Source organism: Wyeomyia smithii, chromosome 3, assembly GCF_029784165.1.
Source record: "Wyeomyia smithii strain HCP4-BCI-WySm-NY-G18 chromosome 3, ASM2978416v1, whole genome shotgun sequence".
NCBI classification, from domain to species: Eukaryota; Metazoa; Arthropoda; class Insecta; order Diptera; family Culicidae; genus Wyeomyia; species Wyeomyia smithii.
Genome location: NC_073696.1, coordinates 26951696 through 26972671, shown reverse-complemented (window position 1 = coordinate 26972671; position 20976 = coordinate 26951696). Strand labels below are relative to the sequence as shown.

Sequence of the window (20976 nt, the reverse complement as noted above, 5' to 3'; positions counted from 1 at the left end):
GCTACTGCAAATCGCTCTGCTTTCAAGGTTACGACAGGACGATGTCGTACTTCGAAGTCGTAGCGCTGAAGGAACTTTGTTGGATAGGACCGAATGTATGCAGGACTCTCCGATTGAGTAGAAGCCCCGCCGCACCATGTTGACCATCTACAGGACACTGATCAGACCGGCAGTCCTCTACGGCCATGAGACATAAACTATGCTTGTGGAGGACCAACGCATTCTTGCGGTCTTCGAGCGAAACGTACCATCTTCGGTGGATTGCAGATGAAGAACGGAGCGAGAGAAAACGAATGAACCACGAGCTGCAGGAGTTACTAGGGGAGCCATTTATCGTATACGCCGCTAAGATTGACAGGTCGCGGTGGGCTGGACATGTCGGACGTAAGTCCAGTAAAAATCACCTCCTTTGTAAAATGAGCTTGTATTGCTCGTCAGTCAAGTTGGGTAAAAATCGGTCCAGGCATTCAAGAGTTCTGCTGGAACATACATGCGAGCATAAATATAAATCTAGTCTTTTATATAAAGGTAGAAGACAAATTAACGAAGTAATTTTTGAAGTAATACTTGAGCTTAAGGTGGAAGTGTGTTGAAGCCACGAAAATCCTTTAATTGGCGTTGACGGTGTTGCTGATATTTGTTTGGTTTCTGCGTGCGAAAAAGAAAGTAGGAAATATTTTTGCTTTTGTCATCACGCACATTTTGACAATTACATACGAGAGTTCACGTAGGTGCGAACAGCCTTCGAAATCTCTTTCAACGCGAATAAACCGAATATGTCGAACCATATCGATTTGTAATGGAATCCTCGTTATTTTGACGTGTTTTGGCATTTGACGTGTTTTAGCATTAAAATCTGAGTGTAAGACACTTGATTTTGTGCTGTGAACTGAAACTCAAAAGTATTCCACGTTGATATGCTTCATCTATTAGCACAGACGTAAGTGGAATCCATTCGGCGGTAACGTGTCGATTTTTATAGTGAATATTTCGTCTTCATTTTCTGTAAGATTCTACTATCTTGAGTACTTTCAATTTAATGTGTACCAAAATGAGCAAAACGCGCAAAACTGCAGGGTGTCCCTTCAGAAACGCTACTTATTCGTCGTTCTGGTACATTCCTGAAGGTTCCAATCGGGTACACAAACTGTCATCGATTGTAAACATGTAGCAATCTGAATACGCGTACGCGTGTGGAGTACAATTAATTTCGAGTTTGTTAAATTTTGTTTGAAGAGCTCGCGCTCAACTGAATACTTATAGTAATGAGTGATTCCGAATCAGATAACAACGACCAGGCTGAAGGTATCGAACATTTCAACGGTCCGGTAGAAAATGCATGGCTGTTGAAAATACCGGAATTCAAACAGGAAGACAACCCAAATGGTTTACTGGAGGAAAGTGCGTTCTCGTGTTTGTTTCCCAAGTATCGAGAAAAGTACATCAAGGAATGTTGGCCACTGGTAGCGAAAACTCTGGATGGACACAATCTGAAGGCAGAGTTGGATCTGATTCAGGGTAACATGACGGTGAAAACCACTCGTAAAACGTGGGATCCATTCATCATTCTAAAGGCGCGTGATGTGCTTAAACTTCTCTCTCGATCGGTGCCCTACGAACAGGCTGTTAAAGTTCTGGATGACGAAATCAGTTGCGATATAATCAAGATCAAGAATCTTGTACGGAACAAGGCAAAGTTCGTGAAACGAAGGAACCGGCTGATCGGACCTAACGGGTGCACTTTGAAGTCACTGGAACTACTAACCAATTGCTACGTATTGGTACAGGGTGCGACCGTCTCTGCAATTGGTCCATATAAAGGACTCCAGTGTGTCCGAAAGGTTGTGGAGGAGACAATGAAAAACATTCATCCAATCTACAACATAAAAGCTTTGATGATTAAAAAAGAACTTATGAAGGACGAAAAGCTTAAGGACGAAAATTGGGAACGCTTTCTACCCCGGTTTCAATCGAAGAACACCACCAAACGAAAGAAACCGAAAGAGCAGCAGCAGCAGAAGAAAAAAAAGAAGGAGCATACACCTTTCCCGCCGCCACTACTGGAGAGCAAAGTGGACAAACAGTTGGCCTCGGGCGAATATTTTCTTACCGAAGCACAGAAAAACGTCAAACGGGCCCAGGAGCGGCGTGAAAAGGAGAAAAAGAATTCCCAGAAGCAAAAGGCACGTCGCGAAAAGGACTTCGTCGCACCGGACGAGAGTAAACCGAAAAAGGCTACCAAGGAGAACGATAAAATCGATGTCAAAGCGTTGAAGGGCAAAATTGCAAAAGCAAACAAGAAAATGAAAGCTAAAAAATAAATGTTAATTAACTTGAAGTTGATCGTTATTTCTGTTAGGTGAATTACATTTTTATTTCCCAGCAAATAATAGAAAAACAACTTCAGATCATTACGAAATAGAAATTGGGTTTTGCATAGCCAGGAACACAATTTTCCAACATCTTTTGTCTACGAGTCAATCTCACTTCCAGCTTATTACGATTTATTTTTGCCTTAGTTTGCATTCAGTTAAAATTTACAGCCGTCCACCACGCAGTGCCAACACTAAATGCAGCACGGAACCACCTTGAACCTTGTAGTCCTGTGCAGTTTTGTCATCGTTCCTGGAAAGCCCCGAAAACATTAGTGAAAATTTGATTTCACAATCGAACATTTATAACCTACATTTGTTTGCCGGAGAAAATCAGTCGCTGCTGCTGCGGGGGAATACCTTCCTTTTCCTCCACCCGTTCCTTGATTCGGTCCACCTTGTCCGTCGGCTCAATGTCGATCTCGATTTCCTTTCCGGTTAGCGTCTACAAAATAAAAAAAGGCGTACATGCAACATTGTGTTTACTGCTAGGTCCGTTCGAAATCTACCTTCACTTTGATCAACATTGTTGCTTCTTAGTTTTGTACTGGCTAATGTAATTGAAAACTGGTTTAGCGTTGATTTTTCACTCACAAAAGGCTTGGATATCACTCTTTTTTTGTTTTCCCAGCTTTTCTACTTAAGTCAGCCAACTAAATGACAGACGCTTTTCTGGCAAATTACGCATACACCGAATTTGCTCAACGCGAGGGGCACGCCAATTGCTTTTGTTTAAAGTTAACGCTGACTTATCGTTTTACAATCGCTGTGCTGCCGGCAGCAATACCAGATGTACAGATTTGTGAAGCTTTTGCAAATCGTGTGCATTTTTATGCTGAAGTGTAATGATCTGCAGTTTTTTCCAGATTGTGTGCAGATTATCTTCAATGTAAACTGATTTTAAAGCTAGTGTGATCAAACGTTTCGTATTTCAAGTACATTTTATAGTAATTTCAAACGAAATTCTAATAGATTTGTAAATTGTTTCGGAAGTTTTTCAACAATATCTGGCATCACAGGCTGTCAGACAAACATTGTTGAGGAAAGAATAGACGAAGTTCATTGTGCGAGTTTTTGTATTGCGTGCCAGTGAAAAATATTAAAGTTTGATTGCTACCTTCACTTCAAAATGGAACAAATTCAGTATGAATTTGCTACAGCAGATAGTGTTTGAATTTGGTTATCAACATCAATCGTTGAAAGTCTTCGAAACCTGAACAAAGTAAACATATTAGTCATCCAGTCTAGAAGAAGTGTTTTGGGTTTGCCTCGGGTGAATCGACACTAGAGAGAGATTGAAGTGAAGAGAGGGAGAGAGGGGTTCTCGTGTTTCACCTTTTGCGTGGAAGGTGTCATCAGCTGAAGAACCGAACCAAAATAGCGAAGAACCTTGCACTAAAAATCACCAACAATGGAAAATGAAAGCACAGAGGTATATGTACAGGAATTTGGCGTGACCTCATTAGTATGCTAGATTTTACTGCATCGAGCAACCGTACGACCTTCAAAGGTTTTTTGTTAGATTAACGGTATTTTTTCTCTTATGATTCAAATTCACAGGAAATTTATCTCCAGCATGGAGTGACGTTAAAGAAAGCAAGTGCCACTTATTTATCGGCTCTAAACACTGAAGGAGTTCTATGCTTTGGACGCTTCCAAAAAACTTCACTGTATTATTTTGAATGGAAACAGACGGAGACTTGCGAGGTTTTAGACACAGAATGCCAAGACAGCGGTTGGTCACTAGTTGATACGATCGAATCCACATCTTCGATTCCACTTCCTCTGGAAAATGGTAATACTTCTGACATCGCAAAATCGGACATCAATTCTCCGGAAGAGAATCATGCACAGAAAAACACCAAAATATCCATTCAGGTCCTGTTTCGTGACCTCAAGGGAATCGAATTCGGCAGAAACGAGCTGCGTTTGTACAACCAAGACTTTACCGTTCACAGTTTGTATTTGTTCCACCATGGATCGCCGCACTCGTTTGTGGATTTCCTCGAACGCAAGCGTTTTATTCGAAAAAGCACCCGGCGAAAGCAGTTCTACCATTGCCTCCAGGAGGAACCGGACAATGACAAGCTGCAGCGGTCCTTTTCCGAACTAAACATCGAAGATATCAGGAGTCGACCACGGACCAGTACGTACATGGATATTATGTCCAAGCTAGCCACGGTGCACTTACTACCTGCCGTAAGGCAAACGGAGCCGTCGTCGGAGAGCCGATCGCGATTGACCAGTCCGTTGAAGGAAACGGTGGATGACGGCGGTATGCAGAACGGGGAAAAGCCAGAAATCAATGGTATTGAGACAAAGTCGCCGAAAAGGAAACTGGTGCCAAGGCCTCCCGCCCAGCGAGGTTGTCCACTGAGTAGTGAGAAGTGGGCCGAGTTTCGAGCTCTCAATGGGGCGATTCTAGAACCGGAACGGGTGAAGGATATTATTTTTCGAGGGGTGAGTATTACGGTATTTTAAATTTTTAAATTCTTTTTGCATGAAAAAGAACGTGTGTGAAGCTATCGTCAGTGTGCTAAACTCTATTTTTGGTAATTGCTTATGAGTTGGCAAGGCAAGCTGACCTCAAGCCCCGTACATCATTTCACCTTGTTTTAATGAAAATGAAGAAGTAAAATCTTGTATCTTGTACCGGTTTTCTTTAAATTTGCGTCTGAACGTAAAAAAATAATAATCAGAAACGAAATATAAACTTTACATATTTTAGCTTCCCATTCAATCTAGTGTGCCTTGACATTCGACGACTTTTAATGATGTTTTTTTTTCTCTTGATCAATATTGAAAAACAATGTGGTCGTCTCGAAAAGTTGAGTTTTTTTTGCTTTAGAAAAATCAGTGAATTTTCGATGTTTGATAGAAAACGAGTGAATGTAAAAATGTAACGCGTATAAATTGACTTGCGCGAACAACCGCTTAGGTTCTGAAACTTGCTGGATGGTCTGCTTATAACGTTTTAACATAAAAAAGGGCAAAAAATCGATGTTAACACATTTCGACTTTCTAATGTCGAATTCGTTTTTACGGCAGGACTATTCCGTCCCGGACTACGCTTTGCAGCTGAAAAAAAAAACACTTTTCGAGCAGTTGCAATGGTGTGCGTAATACCAGAGGTAACTGTCACTTTTGTTTTGGTCATTATCGCCATTGTCTTTTATCGCATTTGTGCTACTGTACGAAAAATTTGCCAATTTACTGAAAAATGACAAAATAACAAAATAAAATAAATAAAATTCAACCTGATGTTTGTTGACACGCGAAGAACGATAATCAAAGCAAACCGACTTTGACACATTTTCTTTTTGATTTTGACACATACGTGTGAATGTGTTGGTGTCTTCAAAACTGCACTCTGTTTCTTGCGCGGACTGTCCGGGACAGAAAAAGGGTAGTCCGGGATAGTCCGGAAAATGTAAAAAACAGTGATAGGACAAAGTGTAGTCCGCGGGGTAGCTACACCGCAAAAACGAAAACGTCATAAAAAATTGATTTCAGATTGCCCAGACGTGATTTATGAAAAAACGACTTTTTTAAGCTACAAACCAACTCTTCTGCACTTTTTTCAATTCTGTTCGATTCCTATTTGACTCCCAGAGTCCATCACAGAAAAATTAATCCACAATTTTTTTTTAACTAACCCATGCAAAATATTAGAAAACAACTCTACAAAAATAAAAAATATATGGAAAAATGAAGTAAACAAACAGATTTGAAAAAAGTGCAAAAGAGTGGGTTTGTAACTTGAAAAAGTTATTTTTTCATAAATCACGCAACCTGAAAACGATTTTTTAGAAAGTCAAAATGTTCTACAAAAATGCTATGAATTACCTTATCTTTCAATTTGGGGTTGAGCACCTTGACTTTTTCAACATTTTTTGAGACAGCCTATTCAGCAGTTACGTGAATAGAATTGTAGGAAAATTGTAAATCTACTTGTCAAGATGCAAGCTCCCCTGATACACACGATTCGCTTTTCTTTCCAAGCAAGTGCGTCACTTTGCTCACCAGTGTGAGAGTAGTTGTTTGTGCAGTGAAAGATAATCCCCTACATGGTAGTGTTTCTCCGAGGAGAAAAGACAAGCCTGATAATCACTACTTCACACTGCTTGTCGAAGGCTTGTGCAATGTCGCACCCTTCGGTAATCTCGTCCAGGTTCTTCAGGTTTGGAGAGTCACCTCTTGAGTGAGCTCCCTTTGCCTCTGCGGGGTTCCAGGATCATCCGGTATGAGGCCGACGGGTTGTCCTAACATCCTCGCTAAGCTCTTTGAGCTATCCTCTTGTCTTTTTTTTAAGGTGGCGGGGAAATCTGCGAACAGGCACCTGAGAAGCGAACTCAGGGTGTGGGGATGAGACTAGGGGAGAGATACTGGGGTAGTTACACTCCCCCAAACACCTACTGGTCCCTGTCCCGACCCACTAAAACCCCTCCTGTCTCCAGCATTACTCTTCCCGGAACGACGGTTAGTATGACGTCGAGGAGTGGCTTTTGTGCGTGACCCTCTTTACTCTTATAACCTCCTAGCTAACTACATGAAGACTGGTTGTTAGCTACACAGTAAGAAAACTTTATGTCGAATCGCATGTAAAGAATTGCCTCCATCGCTTATGATAGAAAATTCCATAATATTCCACGCTACTTTAAATGATATTGTACATAATTTTCAAATTAAATCGTGGTTTACGTCAGAATCAACAGAAATTTTAATGGAATTGCACATAATTTTCAAACAAAATGATGGTTTACGTCAAAAACAGCTAAAATTTCAATGGGAAGTTATTTACGTGACGTGTAATATTCAGAATTTTTTACTGTGTACCACTGGCGTGTTGGTGGTTGACCCGCCACACACGTTGCAGCTCCAGGACAATCTGAGAGGCGGCCGCACTGGCCGTGCTCCAGATGTCCGGGTCGTCGCACATCCTCCGGACTAGATTGTCCGGAGTAGTGCCAGGCCCGCTCACAGCCATCATGTTGCTCCTCGCTCTTACGAAACGGGGGCATACGAAAAAGACATGCTCAGCAGTCTCCTCCTCCTCCACGCACTCGGGACACATGGGGGACCCCGCGTGTCTGAACCTGTGCAGATATTGTCTGAAGCAGCCATGGCCTGACAGGATCTGTGTCAGGTGGAAGTTCACTTCACCATGCCGCTTCCCGACCCAGCCGGATATCTCCGGAATAAGACGGTGCGTCTATCTGCCCTTTGTGGAGTTAGACCGCTGAGCTATTAGACATCATGCGAAATAGTGCTGCAATAGCCGATGAGGCCCTCTTACTGGCATAGCCGACGTGACTCCCGAACGTGAGCTTATCGTCAACCATAACCCACAAGAGCTTCAGAGATAGCTTTGAGTGGATGGTGCAATCTCCGACTCTGACCACCGCCTGTTGCTCCGATTTCCGGTTGTTCACAACCGTAACCTCCGTCTTATGTCCCCATCAAGTCCTCGACCTTGCGTATACAGTGCGCGGCCGTCAACTCGACCTCCTCGATTGACTCGCTGAAACTTCCAGCGTTATGTCGTCTACAAAGCCGACGATCACAACCCCTACAGGAAACTTGAGTCTCAACACCCCGTCGTACATGACATTCCACAACACCGGACCCAAGATAGAACCTTGCGGAACTCCTGCGGTAATTGGGACGCATTTCTGACCCTCCTCCGTGTTGTAGACAAGTACCCCAGTCCGCACAAATGACATATTGGTGACCTTTAAGAGAAGATTTATATTCGTATGAAGAATATGTTCTTTAAATGGTCAGGAATGCTGAAAAAGCGTCGAAAAGGCGGGGCTTAGAGCCTTATACAAACTTTTAGTAATTGTCACAAAGTGGTTTGTTAGAAAATTTCTACATTTACATATTTTTAACTTGGTGATATTTATAGGAAAAACCAGTAACATTTCTATTTTTTTTTAAATTGTCACCGCGAGACATATTTTTATAAACACATTCATGAATATTTTTCGTGATAAAGTTTTAAAATAAAACATACTATTCGTGACCAACTCACGAACAAATGCAATGTTATTTGAGAAAGCATATCGCCTACCCCTTAACATTTTAACGCGCCTTCAAAAACATTAGGTTCTAGATAGTATTTGTAAAATGTTTAATATTTTAGAAACAAGAAAAAATAATTTTGTTGATCTTTTAAGGCAAATGTCTGTTTATAAGTGACTCCTGTTGTAATCTTGCTACAAAATACATGACAGTTTTCAAGGAAAACGACTAAATCATATCATGGTTTAGTTTTATAATGGACTACTTTCGCCGCTTTTAGCTAGTATTTCCCCCATTTTAGTGAGCCAACAAACCTCAGGTGTTCGTCACCAATTATTCTTGGTGACTTTTGTAAACAAGATGCATTTTTTCGGTTATCGATAATTTCTTGCTTCTTCAATAGAGATCAACTGATACGGGGACTCATTTGAGACAACACCAATCGAACGTTAGTTTCAGGGAATATGTAACCTTATTAAATTGAACTATTTTTTTTTTGTTACTTTGTTCAAAAAGGATAGTTACTAAAATCCCGCGGAACTCTCAGAAAGATCACATATTCTTCAATGACAACATTTGGCATATGTTACCTTACAAAAGTCAAGGTGGCTGAATAGTAACATTTGTTGGTCAAAGCCCGATGTTTACTCTTCTGATTTTTATTTAAGAGATGATTACCAAAATCACTGTGACAATGGTTATAACTTATAAGTTTTGACGTAGAATTGCGTCTTTCGGCAACATATACAGGGGACCAGTTTCATTACAGGGATCCAATTTCAAAAACCAAAAACATCGGCAGCGTCACAAAAATTGACCATTTTCAACCGTTTTAAGCTCAGTCAGTTTCCAACCGATTTTCGTCATTTTTGCAGTAATCGATTGGAAAATCAACCAAGCACCCGTCCAAATGCAGAAAGTTGTAATCTGATTGTTCGAACTGTTGTACTATTGAAAATTGTCAAGCCTTGTCGAAACGCAAATGTCGACCTCTGATTGGTCGCACAATGCTTCTTTCCCTAACAAGGTCGACAGAATATACCTGGTTGACTAAGAATGTGCGCTTTGTGTTTTATGTATAATTCAGTCCATGATTGTGCCGATACCACACGGACGTTGGTTGCTGATCGTGAAGAAGAAAGAAAAGCCGGGTTTCAATCTTTGTCAGGGCGGATATCGCGCGCTATCTGGACCATGAAGCATTTATGCGATAATTCAATGAAATTTGCAACTGCAGCAACCAGTCTTTTTCAAGGCTAATAAATATATTTCGAAGAGCATAATGAATGGTTATTGCTAAATTGCAACTTTGATTGCAGTTTGATGCTGCTGCAATTGCGCAGCAGTGTGATGTATATTACGATTCATTAACACTGTGCATCACAAGCGGTATATGCGAAACAAATCCGTAAATGTCAATTTACTAAGTTTCCATCATTACAAACCAGTCACTTCTTACAGCATCTCGATCATACTCATGGTTTATAACAATTTACAGAAGGGGCATCTTTGCCGATTGAGGATTCCGGCCTTTCTCTGGTTAAACTCCGTCTTCTTACAGTATCATGAAATACAAACAATCTTCATATTCATATACTTGAACATGGATTCCGACGATACCTTCGGAAAATTAAAATTCTTTCTGCTTTGTTTATTTTAAACCTTTAACAAGGCTGAAATTATTAACTGTTACTGCACAGTTCAATTGTCTGGTAAATACAACTAATATCAAACATTTATGAATTGATTATACGATTTTTTTATGTTTCTTTCAACAGAGTCGACTTGAGCACATCGATTAGTGTTTTTTCGACGTAGAATTATGTCTTACGGCAACATATATAGTTGTACAAACTGTAAAACCGAAAGCATCGAGAGCGTCACGAATATTGCCCACTTTCAAAAGTTCTGAACTCAGCTAGTTTCCAACGGATTCCGTTTATTTTTGAAGCAAAAATAATATACGAAAACAAATACGGAAAAATATATCGCTTCACACCATTAAAATGACTAACCCTAATCGAGTGTATTTCCAAAGCTATTGCAAAAAATTATTGACATAAGAGAGGCTGTCGTAATTCTACGTTGACCTTGCGGTCGTTTCGTATAAACAACCTCTTCCACTTTTTTTCAAAAGGTCACGAATTTTATTAAACAAAACTTTTGTCAAATATTTTCTTACAACAGTCGCAGTGACTTACTTGGGGAAACTATTTCTATAAAACTATTGGTGACTATTCTAAGACAAAAAGCCATTTGTACTTCAAATTATCATCGTGACTACATAATGGAAAAAATACTTTCCTTTCACAAGTGAAATGATTACGTCTGTGACTCTTCAGAGAAAAATAAATAAATTGTAGTTCAATGATCACGGGAACAAAATAAAAGAAATATTTGTTTTTTGATCAGCTTTAGTGTCTTTTGTAAGAAAATAAACACAAGTTTTTCTATAAAAAGTAATGATTACTCGTTTACAAAAACTTTTTCCATGTTATTTTTAAAACGTTCGGGGGAAAATTATAAGAAAAAAATCACAGGAGGGTTGTGTGCAAAGCCACGACCGCAAGGTTGAAGTAGAATACTTTTACAAGAGAGATAACCCGGCTGCTTGCGTGTCAGTCATTCTTCCTAGCAAATAAATGTTGACCGCTCATTGGCAGTATTGAAAATTCTGTGCAAATGAAGTTGAAGTACTACTCAATTTCAGTTTGCACATATTAATACGACCTCACTGAACAGGAAAAGTACAAACTCTTTGCGGCGCAAACAAGTTTCAACAGTCAGAGTATGTTTACATGTGAATTCAAATTAAGATAATTAATTTTTGGTTAAAGCTCAGAACAAGAAAATATTAAATCTTCATTTCATTTGTTTGGTTGTCCTAAAAAGGACAGTTTGTTGTTGAATTCAAAATCAGATATGACGCTGATTGCATCTCTGTGTTACGCCGATAGCCGATTAACCTACGGCCGGGCGAATCTGTTCGCACCGCTTTTCGCGTTTAGCCTGGCAGAGGCTCAATGCGCACGGCCAACACAATAGAAAGGTGTTTTCACATTGTCTACGCTGTATTGTCTGTTACTGCTGAGTGCTGATATCTGGTGCTACTGCTGTCAACGTTGTGGACGGTCCATCCAGCTCACCTTCCGACTAATGAATGTAGCTAGTTTACTCAGAAACACTCTTTTATAGCCGAAGAACGCTACGAAATAGGCCACGCCTTTCTGTTCAGTTTTACCATTTCCTTATGTTCTTTAGACGAATTATTCCACAATTCGCATTTGATTTTTGTATCCAGCGAATAAACACCGATGGTGCTCTCACACACGCAACGGTTTTAACCCGTATCTTATCGCGGTTTGTAACATCAAGCGATTTCGTTTGCTCGCTGTTGCGTGTTGCATCATGTTGCAACTTGGCAGCTGGGAGACGACGAAATTTTGTTAACGCTGATTGATTGAATCGACTTCATATTAGCTTTGCATAGTCGAACTAACTGTCTTTGTGAATGCGTTCTAACAGGGCAGTTTGTTATTCAAAGTCGGTTATGCTGATCGCAGCCTTTGCGCTGCCCCTACAGTGGGGGTTTTACTAAATAAAGTAAAAATTAGACAACTACAACAGAATTTGATTGCATCCCGCACAGAATGTCTGCTTGTGTTGATGCCAGAAAATTATTAACCTTCAATTATTTGTTTATTTGCCTTGAAAAAGGCATTTTGCGGTTCGAAATCGGTTGCTGATCACAAACTTTGAGCTGCCCTAACAGTGGAGGAATTAAGATACATGGACAACATGCACTGTGGAAGCTATTTCACATTCAGTAAATAAAACGGGTGCGACAAATTCGAATTGCTAGGATCCAACACAGAATCTTGCTTGCGTTGTCAAAAACTATTAACTTTCAATGACTTGTTCATTTGCCTTGAAAAAGGCATTTTGATTTCCAAAATTGGATTTCCTGATGGCAATCTTCATGCTGCCCCAACACGGGGGGAATAATGGCAGTCTGGCGACACACGCTGAGAAAAACCGCGCTGCTCCTGAGACGTGGTGACCAACCACAGGGCTAGTGCTGCTACTAAGGAAGGACGACTGCGGTTGTCGCTGTCTAGAACTATTATGAGCGGCTTCGGCTGAAAAAGGCTCTTATATAGGCTAAATAGCATGTTTTCAATTGCAAGGTATATGATTCTGTCGATCGTGCTTAGGAAGCAATCATATAATGACCAATCAGAGGTCGAATTTTTCGTTTTGACAAGGTTTGACTATTTTCAATAGTATAATAGTGTGAATAATAAAATTACAATTATCTTATTTTGGGAAGAATCTTAGAAGGTTTTTCAATCTATTGCTGCAAGAACGTAGGAAATCCATCGGATACTAACCGATTTATTAGCATTTGAAATTGGACATATTTTTCACTTTTTTTGGTTTTAGATTTTCATTTCACATCCCTATGTAGCCGAACTTCCTGAGAGAAGTATTCTACTTCAAAAGTCCAATTTTATTTGTGACGAAGGACCCACTCGACAGCCCACGCGTTGGAGTCGCCCGCCACTACCAACGGCGTTAGGCCCGTTATCTCCATGGATAACAGGTCGATCATCTGGGTGAACCTTTCGGTAGACCAACGCGGCATAGCAAATGCAGTAGAACATTCCGTTCACCTTGGCAACTACGTACCCTTCTTCTGTGGTTGAGACAACCTCCTGAACCGGGAACTTGCTCGTCGTACATATGGCCGCCATACTGGACTCATCCGCAACCCAGTTGCCGTTTCCGGGAAGGATGCGGTAGGGGTATATGATGGCGATGTACGACAACGACTCAGTGGCTGCATGGTGTAGCAGCTGCTGGGCCGCGAAGCAATGGTTCAGGTTTAGTTGCGTCACTCTTACGCCCGTGGTTTCGCAGCCGGCTTATCGGCTGGGCACCTGGGGCCTCCCATAAAGTGTTTCGCGTCCCGTTTCCCGGAACATACCATACACTTGGGAGACTCCCCACAGTCCTTCGCTTTATGGCCAGCACCTCCACATCGCCTGCACAGTTGGCTCCTATCGGGCTCCTTGCAGGTCCAGGACTTATGTCCTCCCTCAAAGCACCGGAAGCAAATGTCCGGTTGTTGAAGTCTTGTTTTCAACTTGTTTTCTTCCAGGGCCAGGTTAACGTCCGCCGACGGTAGTCGGAAGGTAGCTACCTGGGTCCCCGACGGACCTTGCGGAGGCGGATTGACTCTTTAGCCACCTCCACCCCGCACTTCGCTTTGAGGGCTTGTGCAATGTCGCATCCCTCGGTGATTTCATCCAGGTTTTTAAGCTGGAGAATCACCTCTGAGGTGAGTGCCCGCACTTGCACCTTCCTCCCTAGGACTTTTTCCGGTACCGTTTTGTAGGTAGCTCCCTTGTTTTTGGCGTCCTTCCAGAGCTTAAGTATCATCTCGTCAGTGCAAGATCGGCGGATACTCCGCACATCCGCCCCGCTATCCTTTTGTCTTTTTTTTTTTTTTAAAGGTGGCGGGGAAATCTGCAAACAGACACCTGAGAAGAGAACTCAGGGTGTGGGGATGAGACTAGGGGAGAGATGCTGGGGTAGTTACACTCCCCCAGACACCTACTTATCCCTGTCCCGACCCACTAAAACCCCTCCAGTCTCCAGCCCTGGTCTTCCCGGAACGACGGTTAAGTATTACGTCGGGAAGTGGCTTTTGTGCGTGATGCACCCTCTTTACTCTTATAACCTCCTAGCTAACTACCTGGAGACTGGTAATTAGCTACCACTGGCGTGTTGGTGGTTGACCCGCCACACACGTTGCAGCTCCAGAACAATCTGAGAGGCGGCCGCACAGACCGCGTTCCAGATGTCCGGGTCGTCGCACATCCTCCGGACTAGATTGTCCGGAGTAGTGCCAGGCCCGCTCACAGCCATCATGTTGCTCCTCGCTCTTACGAAACGGGGGCATACGAAGAAGACATGCTCAGCAGTCTCCTCCTCCTCCACGCACTCGGGACACATGGGGGACACCGCGTGTCCGAACCTGTGCAGATATTGCCTGAAACAACCATGGCCTGACAGGATTTGTGTCAGGTGGAAGTTCACTTCACCATGTCGTCTCCCGACCCAGCCGGATATCTCCGGTATGAGTCGGTGCGTCCATCTGCCCTTTGTGGAGTTGGACCATTCCCGCTGCCAGCGGAGCATCGAGAATGACCTTCTGGTACCTCGTATGCCCCTTGTGTCACGTTGGTCGAAACACTCTCTGTCCTCCTTGATGGCGATGCTGATAGGCATCATGCCGGACAAGACACAGATTGCATCGTATGACACCGTACGATACGCACTCGCAACTCTCAGGCACATGAGCCTGTAGGTACTTTCCAGTTTACCACTGTAACTGTTAGTACCTAGCGCTCTGGACCACACTGGCCCACCATATCTAAGTATGGACGAAACCACGCTGGCAAGAAGTCTTCGCTTGCTGCCATAAACCGCTGAGCTATTGGACATCATACGAGATAGTGCTGCAATAGCCGATGAGGCCCTCTTACAGGCATAGTCGACGTGACTCCCGAACGTGAGCTTGTCGTCCACCATAACCCCCAAGAGCTTCAGGGATCGCTTCGAGGTGATGGTGCAGTCTCCGACTCTGACCACCGCCTGTTGCTCCGATTTACGGTTGGTCACAACCGTGACCTCCGTCTTATGATGCGCGAGCTCCAGTTTCCTGGAGCGCATCCAGTCCTCGACCTTGCGTATACAGTGCGCGGCCGTCAACTCGACCTCCTCGATAGACTCGCCGTAAACCTCCAGCGTTATGTCGTCTGAAAAGCCGACGATCACAACCCCTACAGGGAACTTAAGTTTTAACACTCCGTCATACATGACATTCCACAACACCGGGCCCAGGATAGAACCTTGCGGAACTCCTGCGGTAATTGGGACGCACTTCTGACCCTCCTCTGTGTCGTAAACAAGTACTCGATTCTGGAAATAATTTTCCAGAATCTTGTACAGCGACACCGGTACATGGATGCTCCTGAGCGCGAGCGCTATGGAGTCCCAACTGGCACTATTGAACGCATTCTTCACGTCGAGCGTGACGATTGCGCAGTAGCGTATTCCCCTTCTCTTGCGCTGGATTGTTACCTCCGCCGTCTTGATGACGGAAGAGATTGCGTCCAGCGTGGACCTGCCCTTCCGGAAGCCGAACTGGTTACTTGCCAGACCGTGTACACCCTCCGTGTACCCCAGTCTGTTGAGGATGATCCTCTCAAGCACCTTGCCCGCGGTGTCCAGCAGGCAGATAGGCCTATATGCCGATGGGTCCCCTGGCGGTTTCCCAGCCTTCGGCAATAAGACCAGTCTCTGCCGCTTCCACCTGTCCGGAAAGAGACAGTCATCCAGGCACCTCTGCATGACTGCCCTGAACAGCCCGTGGGCCGTTTTTATCGCCAGCCTGATCGCCAGGTTAGGGATACCATCCGGTCCCGGTGCCTTGCTCACCTATAGGGATTTGGCGATCACGATGAGTTCCTCATTCGTAACCCTTGCCTCCTCCCCTGCCTCGACACGGCTGTCGTCGCTCACGGATTGGATGCTCGGCAGGTTGGCCGACCATCTCTGGTCTATGTCTGAGATACTGGAACGTCGGACGTGAGACTCGACCGCCGGAGGCCAAGGACTTGGCTCGTGGCGTGGAAAGAGTCCCTCGATGATACGCTCCAGCATCGCTGGTGATCGCTCTGCAGGTGCCAGCGCGCCTTTAGTCTTGGCCATTACGATCCTGTAGGCGTCACCCCACGGATTTGTATTGGCACTCGCACATAGCCTATCGAAGCAGGCCCTCTTGCTGGCCTTTATCGCACTCTTTAGCATCGATCTTGCCGAACTGAATGCTGCGCGGCGCTCTGTCCTCTCTTCTTCGTTTCGCGCACGCTGCATCCTCCGTCTTGCACGGAGGCACGCACTGCAAAGGTCGGCTATCGCGTCCGTCCACCAGTAAACCGGTGGCTTTCCATTCCTAGGTTGGCGAGTCCTAGGCATGGTGGCGTCGCACGCCCGCGATAGCATAGCAACTAGTTGGTCAGCAGTCGGGCGGAGCCAACTGCCCCCCTCGCGCTCCCTTCTCATTGCCTCTTCGAATACCTCGGCATCAAAGTGCGATGTCTTCCACCCGCGAACGGTCGGAGTGTTGGCTCTACCCGTTTATTGCCGCCTCTCGTTGTTGTCTACACTAAAACAGACCGCCTGGTGGTCGCTATTAGTGTAGCCATCGTCTACCCTCCAGTTCTTGATCAGTCCTGAGCTGGAGAACGTCACGTCGATGATCGACTCCGCACCATTCCTGCTAAATGTACTTTTGTTCCCAACGTTGGCCAGATCTAGGTTGAGCTTTGCAAAAGCCTCCAACAGGATCTGGCCCCTCTGGTTCGTGAAGCAACTTCCCCACTCAACAGCCCAAGCGTTGAAGTCGCCCGCCACCACCACCGGCGTTAGGCCCGTTAGCTCCATGGATAGGAGGTCGACCGTCTGGGTGAACCTTTCGGTAGACCAACGTGGCGGAGCATAGCAACTGCAGTAGAACACTCCGTTCACCTTAGCAACTACGTACCCTTCTTCTGAGGTTGAGACTATCCTTTTGTCTGTATACGCCGATTTGTATGCCTGCTACACTTCATGGCTCATGGCTCTGCACCAAACACTCGTCCATCAGTCCAAGCTGCAGGACCTTAGCTATCCAATTTCCACGGTCATCCTCGTCGTAATTGAACTAAATTGCCGATTTTTCGTGGGTTTACCTTTACACGCACTGATGAAATTACCAATACAGCATCAATCATAGTAATCCATGAGCCAGTAGACTCTATCAGTCAAACTCTAACCGTGATGGGGAAAACAGTGAAGCTACTCCGTTCAAAAGTGTGCGCGTTCCAAAAACGGTACCCGCCGCATCGAAAACGGATCAAAATCTACAACATCTTGGAACTATTAGGCAACAATCAGACCATCGAATGAAAGCCCGTTCCGGACCGACGACCCTGATCGACAAGAAGCTCTAAAGTATATTAAAAAGAAAGACCGAGGGAATAGTGACCACTGCGTATGCTTGGCCGGGAGGTCGGTGAAATCGGCCAAACAAAACAGTGGAACAGTACCTGTCGAACATGGACATTAGGGAGGGACAAAAAATTAATTCTAGCTCCCATGCACTTTTCGTGTTCCTTATGGGTCCTATAACAACCGTGTAACTTTTCAGATCGATCGGTGGAACTATATTTTTGCGCCCGATTTTCAAAGTTTCCATACGATTTTAGATGGGAAAACCCACTTTTTCAAAACTTATTCTCTAGAGATGTCCAGTTGGCTCCTAAAAATATATCAATACCTGGAAAAAACTTTTCCTGGAAAAAACTCTTCTGAAGACCGTAAGGCGCTACGATGCTTTTAGAAAAAGTTATCCACCTCGAACTGATTGAATGTTTGACGAACGGCTTACTTCCACGCGAAATTATTTCTCATCCTTCGGCAAGTTTGCTTCGTAGAGATTTAAGAAAAAATACGTAGTGCCTACTGAAAGGTCGGTCATCGATTAGTATAAGAAAAAGCAAGTATTTTTTCAAATTAAAACTCCCCATTGAGTGGGTGAAATATATAAAATTGATTCTGTTCATCTTAGATGTAAACCCATTATATTTTTGTTATTGTTTTTTTAAATATTTTTTTTTTCTTTCACATTTGAGTGTATTAAACAAAAAGGAAAAACAAGCTGCTTGAGCTGTACTCTTTATCGATAAATTTGAGGCAATGGGAACAAAAAAAAATCGCAATCATTTAAAAGTATTTTTTTACTGATGCCAACAATTCCCCGCTCTTTTCTCCCCCACCAGGGCATCGACGAAAGCATCCGTGCGGAGCTGTGGAAGTATCTGCTCGGGCTAGATCTCTGGGAGCACAGCGCGAATCAGCGGGACGAGCGGCGTGCCGCCAAAACGCAGGAATACTTCCAGATGAAGTTGCAGTGGCTGACGTTCACGCCGACGCAGGAGCACAACTTCAACGGCTATCGAGAACGAAAGTGCCAGATCGAGAAAGACGTCAAGCGTACGGACAGAACGTACGAATTCTTCGCCGGCGACGATAATCCAAATCTTACCAAGCTACAGGACATCTTGATGACCTATGTGATGTATAACTTCGACCTCGGATACGTGCAGGGGATGAGTGATCTGTTGGCGCCTATTTTGAGCCTCGTTCAGAACGAAGCGGAAAGCTTCTGGTGCTTTGTGGGTTTCATGCAGCGGGTGTTCAACAACTTCGACATCGACCAAAAGGGAATGAAGCAACAGTTGGAACATTTGCGAACATTGCTTGCCTTCGTGAACGAAGAACTTTATAACTATTTAAAGGAAAATCAATCAGAGAATATGTACTTTTGTTTCCGATGGTTGTTGGTGTGGTTCAAGCGGGAGTTCAACAACAAGGATATTATGCAACTGTGGGAGGTTCTTTGGACAGGCTTGCCTTGTCCGAACTTTCATCTTTTCATCTGCGTGGCAATCCTAGATCAGGAAATGGACGTCTTCATAAACGGCCAGTTCACGTTCACCGAAATCCTGAAGCACGTAAACGAACTGTCCGGAAATTTAAACTTGCTGGCCGTCCTAGAGCAGGCGGAAAGCATTTATATGCAGGTAAAAAAAACGCTGGATACATCCAAAGAAGCGCAGCTCGAACTGCGAAAACTGATTGGCGAAGAAGTTAGTCCGGACGGGACCGGCAGTGACGAAGACGACGACAGCTGTATGTCAATTGTGAACGAAAAGTCCACCGAAGAGCAAGAATTGATGCAACGAAAGGTTGATGAAGCGTGTGACCTATCGATGAGTTATGCGTTTTTCTAATCGAATAGACTAGAACGCGCAAGTCGTCGGACGAAGTAAAAAACGACAGTCGAGCTTTTATGTAGCGATTTTTTTTATAAACAACCCTTTCATTGTTAATCCCAGTTGCAGAAGGCAGAAAATAAAAATATGCTCACGAATACTTTGGGCAGATGGGAGCTTTTGGCGAATTAGGTGATTTCCTCTGATTTATGTATAGAAGTTATACTTTTGTAGAAAATGTACAGTTGTGCTTATTAAAGATTTTTTTTCGAATTGGAAATCTTAACGCTGAAAAACCTAACATTCATTTGTTCTGAAACTTTTTACTTGTTTAGTTGGCTAGTAAAGCTTGTGCGTATTTGAGAAAAAAAACTGATTTGGGTAAAAAATACTTATTTTACCTTTCCGACATTAAAACGATAAGTTTTTATTCTTCCAAAATAACCGTGTAGAAACTTATCGTTCGATGTTTCAGTATCAGATCAAGCTGCAGCCGACGGTAAACAACAGGTTGTGCATTGTGGTAGTTTAATAACTTTATTCGACAAGTTTGATAAGCGTTGTAAATCAAATGAAAAAGGCAGCACCGGAGCTGGAGAAAGCGAAACAAACCAAGGACAGAACACTTCGCAATCGCAACAAACGAAAATACAAACGCAACAAGAAGGCTTCCAAGCAGCTGCGGAAAACTTTCGATCAAAGTTTCGTGCACGGGAAAAACTATGCAGGGCAGTCATCGGCTCCGCAGGTGTCCTCAACTGCAAATGCGATGTATGAATCGGCTGTTCCCAGCTTCGTTCGGCTGAGACACGCACAGAATGTATGGATTAAAACGTACCAAAATGTCGTGAAGTGGCAGCATCAGCATCAACTTAACTACTGGAAGCACTGCACGGTACGATTGCGGGCAGAAAACGCACGCCTCAAGCGACGACTTGCCGTGCAGGACTCGGAGGACGAAGAGGAAGAAGGTAGGTGCTAGTGCGATGTCCGTGTTGGAAAACTGCCACCATAACTCTTACGCATTCGATAGAGCTAGGAAACGATTCGATGGCGCGGTCGTGTTTCTAAATGAGATTCAATCACGATATCCTAACATAACTATAACGGTTTAAGAAATTTCATCTAAATGCTATTAACATCGAACGACGGACAGCGCGAACCCGTTTCATGGCAAAAAAAACTTAGTTGCGTAAGAGTTTTCGGGTATGATTCCACCCCCCACATGATCGCACGTTGTTGATTTATGTTTTTTTAAATTTCTCATTTCAATCGAATCGCATTCACGCAGTAGCACAACAGCAGCAAAGGCAAGCAGCGGTAGAGAGAGACGCAGCCGAGGCTCTGCTGGACGAAGAGTTTATCGCGTTCATGGAAGTGTCCGCCAGGCACCGGTTAGAGCGAAGCCGACTGAAAAACGAAAGTGTTCATTAATTAGATTTATGAATAAATTAAGTGCGGATTAAATTTTTCGAGGTGTATCTTGCTATTCAGGGTAAATCCGTACGTATGTACTTCTTTACGTAACTCAGTACGCCTGGGAATGCGCTGCAGGGCGAAAACCGGCATTTGGCATTTGACACGATAATGGATTACCGAGGGGGAAGACAGAAAACGAAAACAGTTCAGTTGTAGTTTTTGCTCACATGCCTGCGCTGGCAAACTGGGCCTGGGCCTATGACCTAAGCGTACAC

The 20976-nt window shown here is 43.7% G+C and overlaps 4 protein-coding genes across 5 annotated transcripts; 3 read left to right on the top strand and 1 right to left on the bottom strand.

The window, feature by feature from the left end:
• The first annotated feature begins 1149 nt into the window (after nucleotides 1–1149).
• Nucleotides 1150–2452, top strand: LOC129727763 (KRR1 small subunit processome component homolog). Its single transcript, XM_055685906.1, has one exon. It carries the CDS (start codon nucleotides 1266–1268, stop codon nucleotides 2319–2321), a length of 1056 nt encoding a protein of 351 aa, XP_055541881.1. The 5' UTR covers nucleotides 1150–1265; the 3' UTR covers nucleotides 2322–2452.
• On the bottom strand, nucleotides 2347–3057 carry LOC129727764 (NEDD8). The gene is made up of 3 exons (XM_055685907.1): nucleotides 2882–3057; nucleotides 2687–2817; nucleotides 2347–2625 (listed from the first exon to the last, which is right to left on the bottom strand). The coding sequence occupies exons 1-3, from the start codon at nucleotides 2897–2899 to the stop codon at nucleotides 2538–2540; spliced, it is 237 nt and encodes a 78-aa protein (XP_055541882.1). The 5' UTR covers nucleotides 2900–3057; the 3' UTR covers nucleotides 2347–2537.
• Nucleotides 3058–3382: 325 nt separating this feature from the next.
• On the top strand, nucleotides 3383–19458 carry LOC129731437 (TBC1 domain family member 15). The gene is made up of 3 exons (XM_055691437.1): nucleotides 3383–3804; nucleotides 3933–4832; nucleotides 18287–19458. The coding sequence occupies exons 1-3, from the start codon at nucleotides 3784–3786 to the stop codon at nucleotides 19298–19300; spliced, it is 1935 nt and encodes a 644-aa protein (XP_055547412.1). The 5' UTR covers nucleotides 3383–3783; the 3' UTR covers nucleotides 19301–19458.
• A 208-nt stretch (nucleotides 19459–19666) lies between these two features.
• Nucleotides 19667–20749, top strand: LOC129731438 (uncharacterized). Of its 2 annotated transcripts, none has more exons than XM_055691439.1 (2): nucleotides 19667–20253; nucleotides 20577–20749. In XM_055691439.1, the coding sequence occupies exons 1-2, from the start codon at nucleotides 19854–19856 to the stop codon at nucleotides 20714–20716; spliced, it is 540 nt and encodes a 179-aa protein (XP_055547414.1). In that variant the 5' UTR covers nucleotides 19667–19853; the 3' UTR covers nucleotides 20717–20749. The 2 variants fall into 2 exon arrangements, with proteins under 2 accessions (XP_055547414.1, XP_055547413.1); XM_055691438.1 differs by having other exon boundaries at nucleotides 20574–20749.
• Nucleotides 20750–20976: the final 227 nt, after the last annotated feature.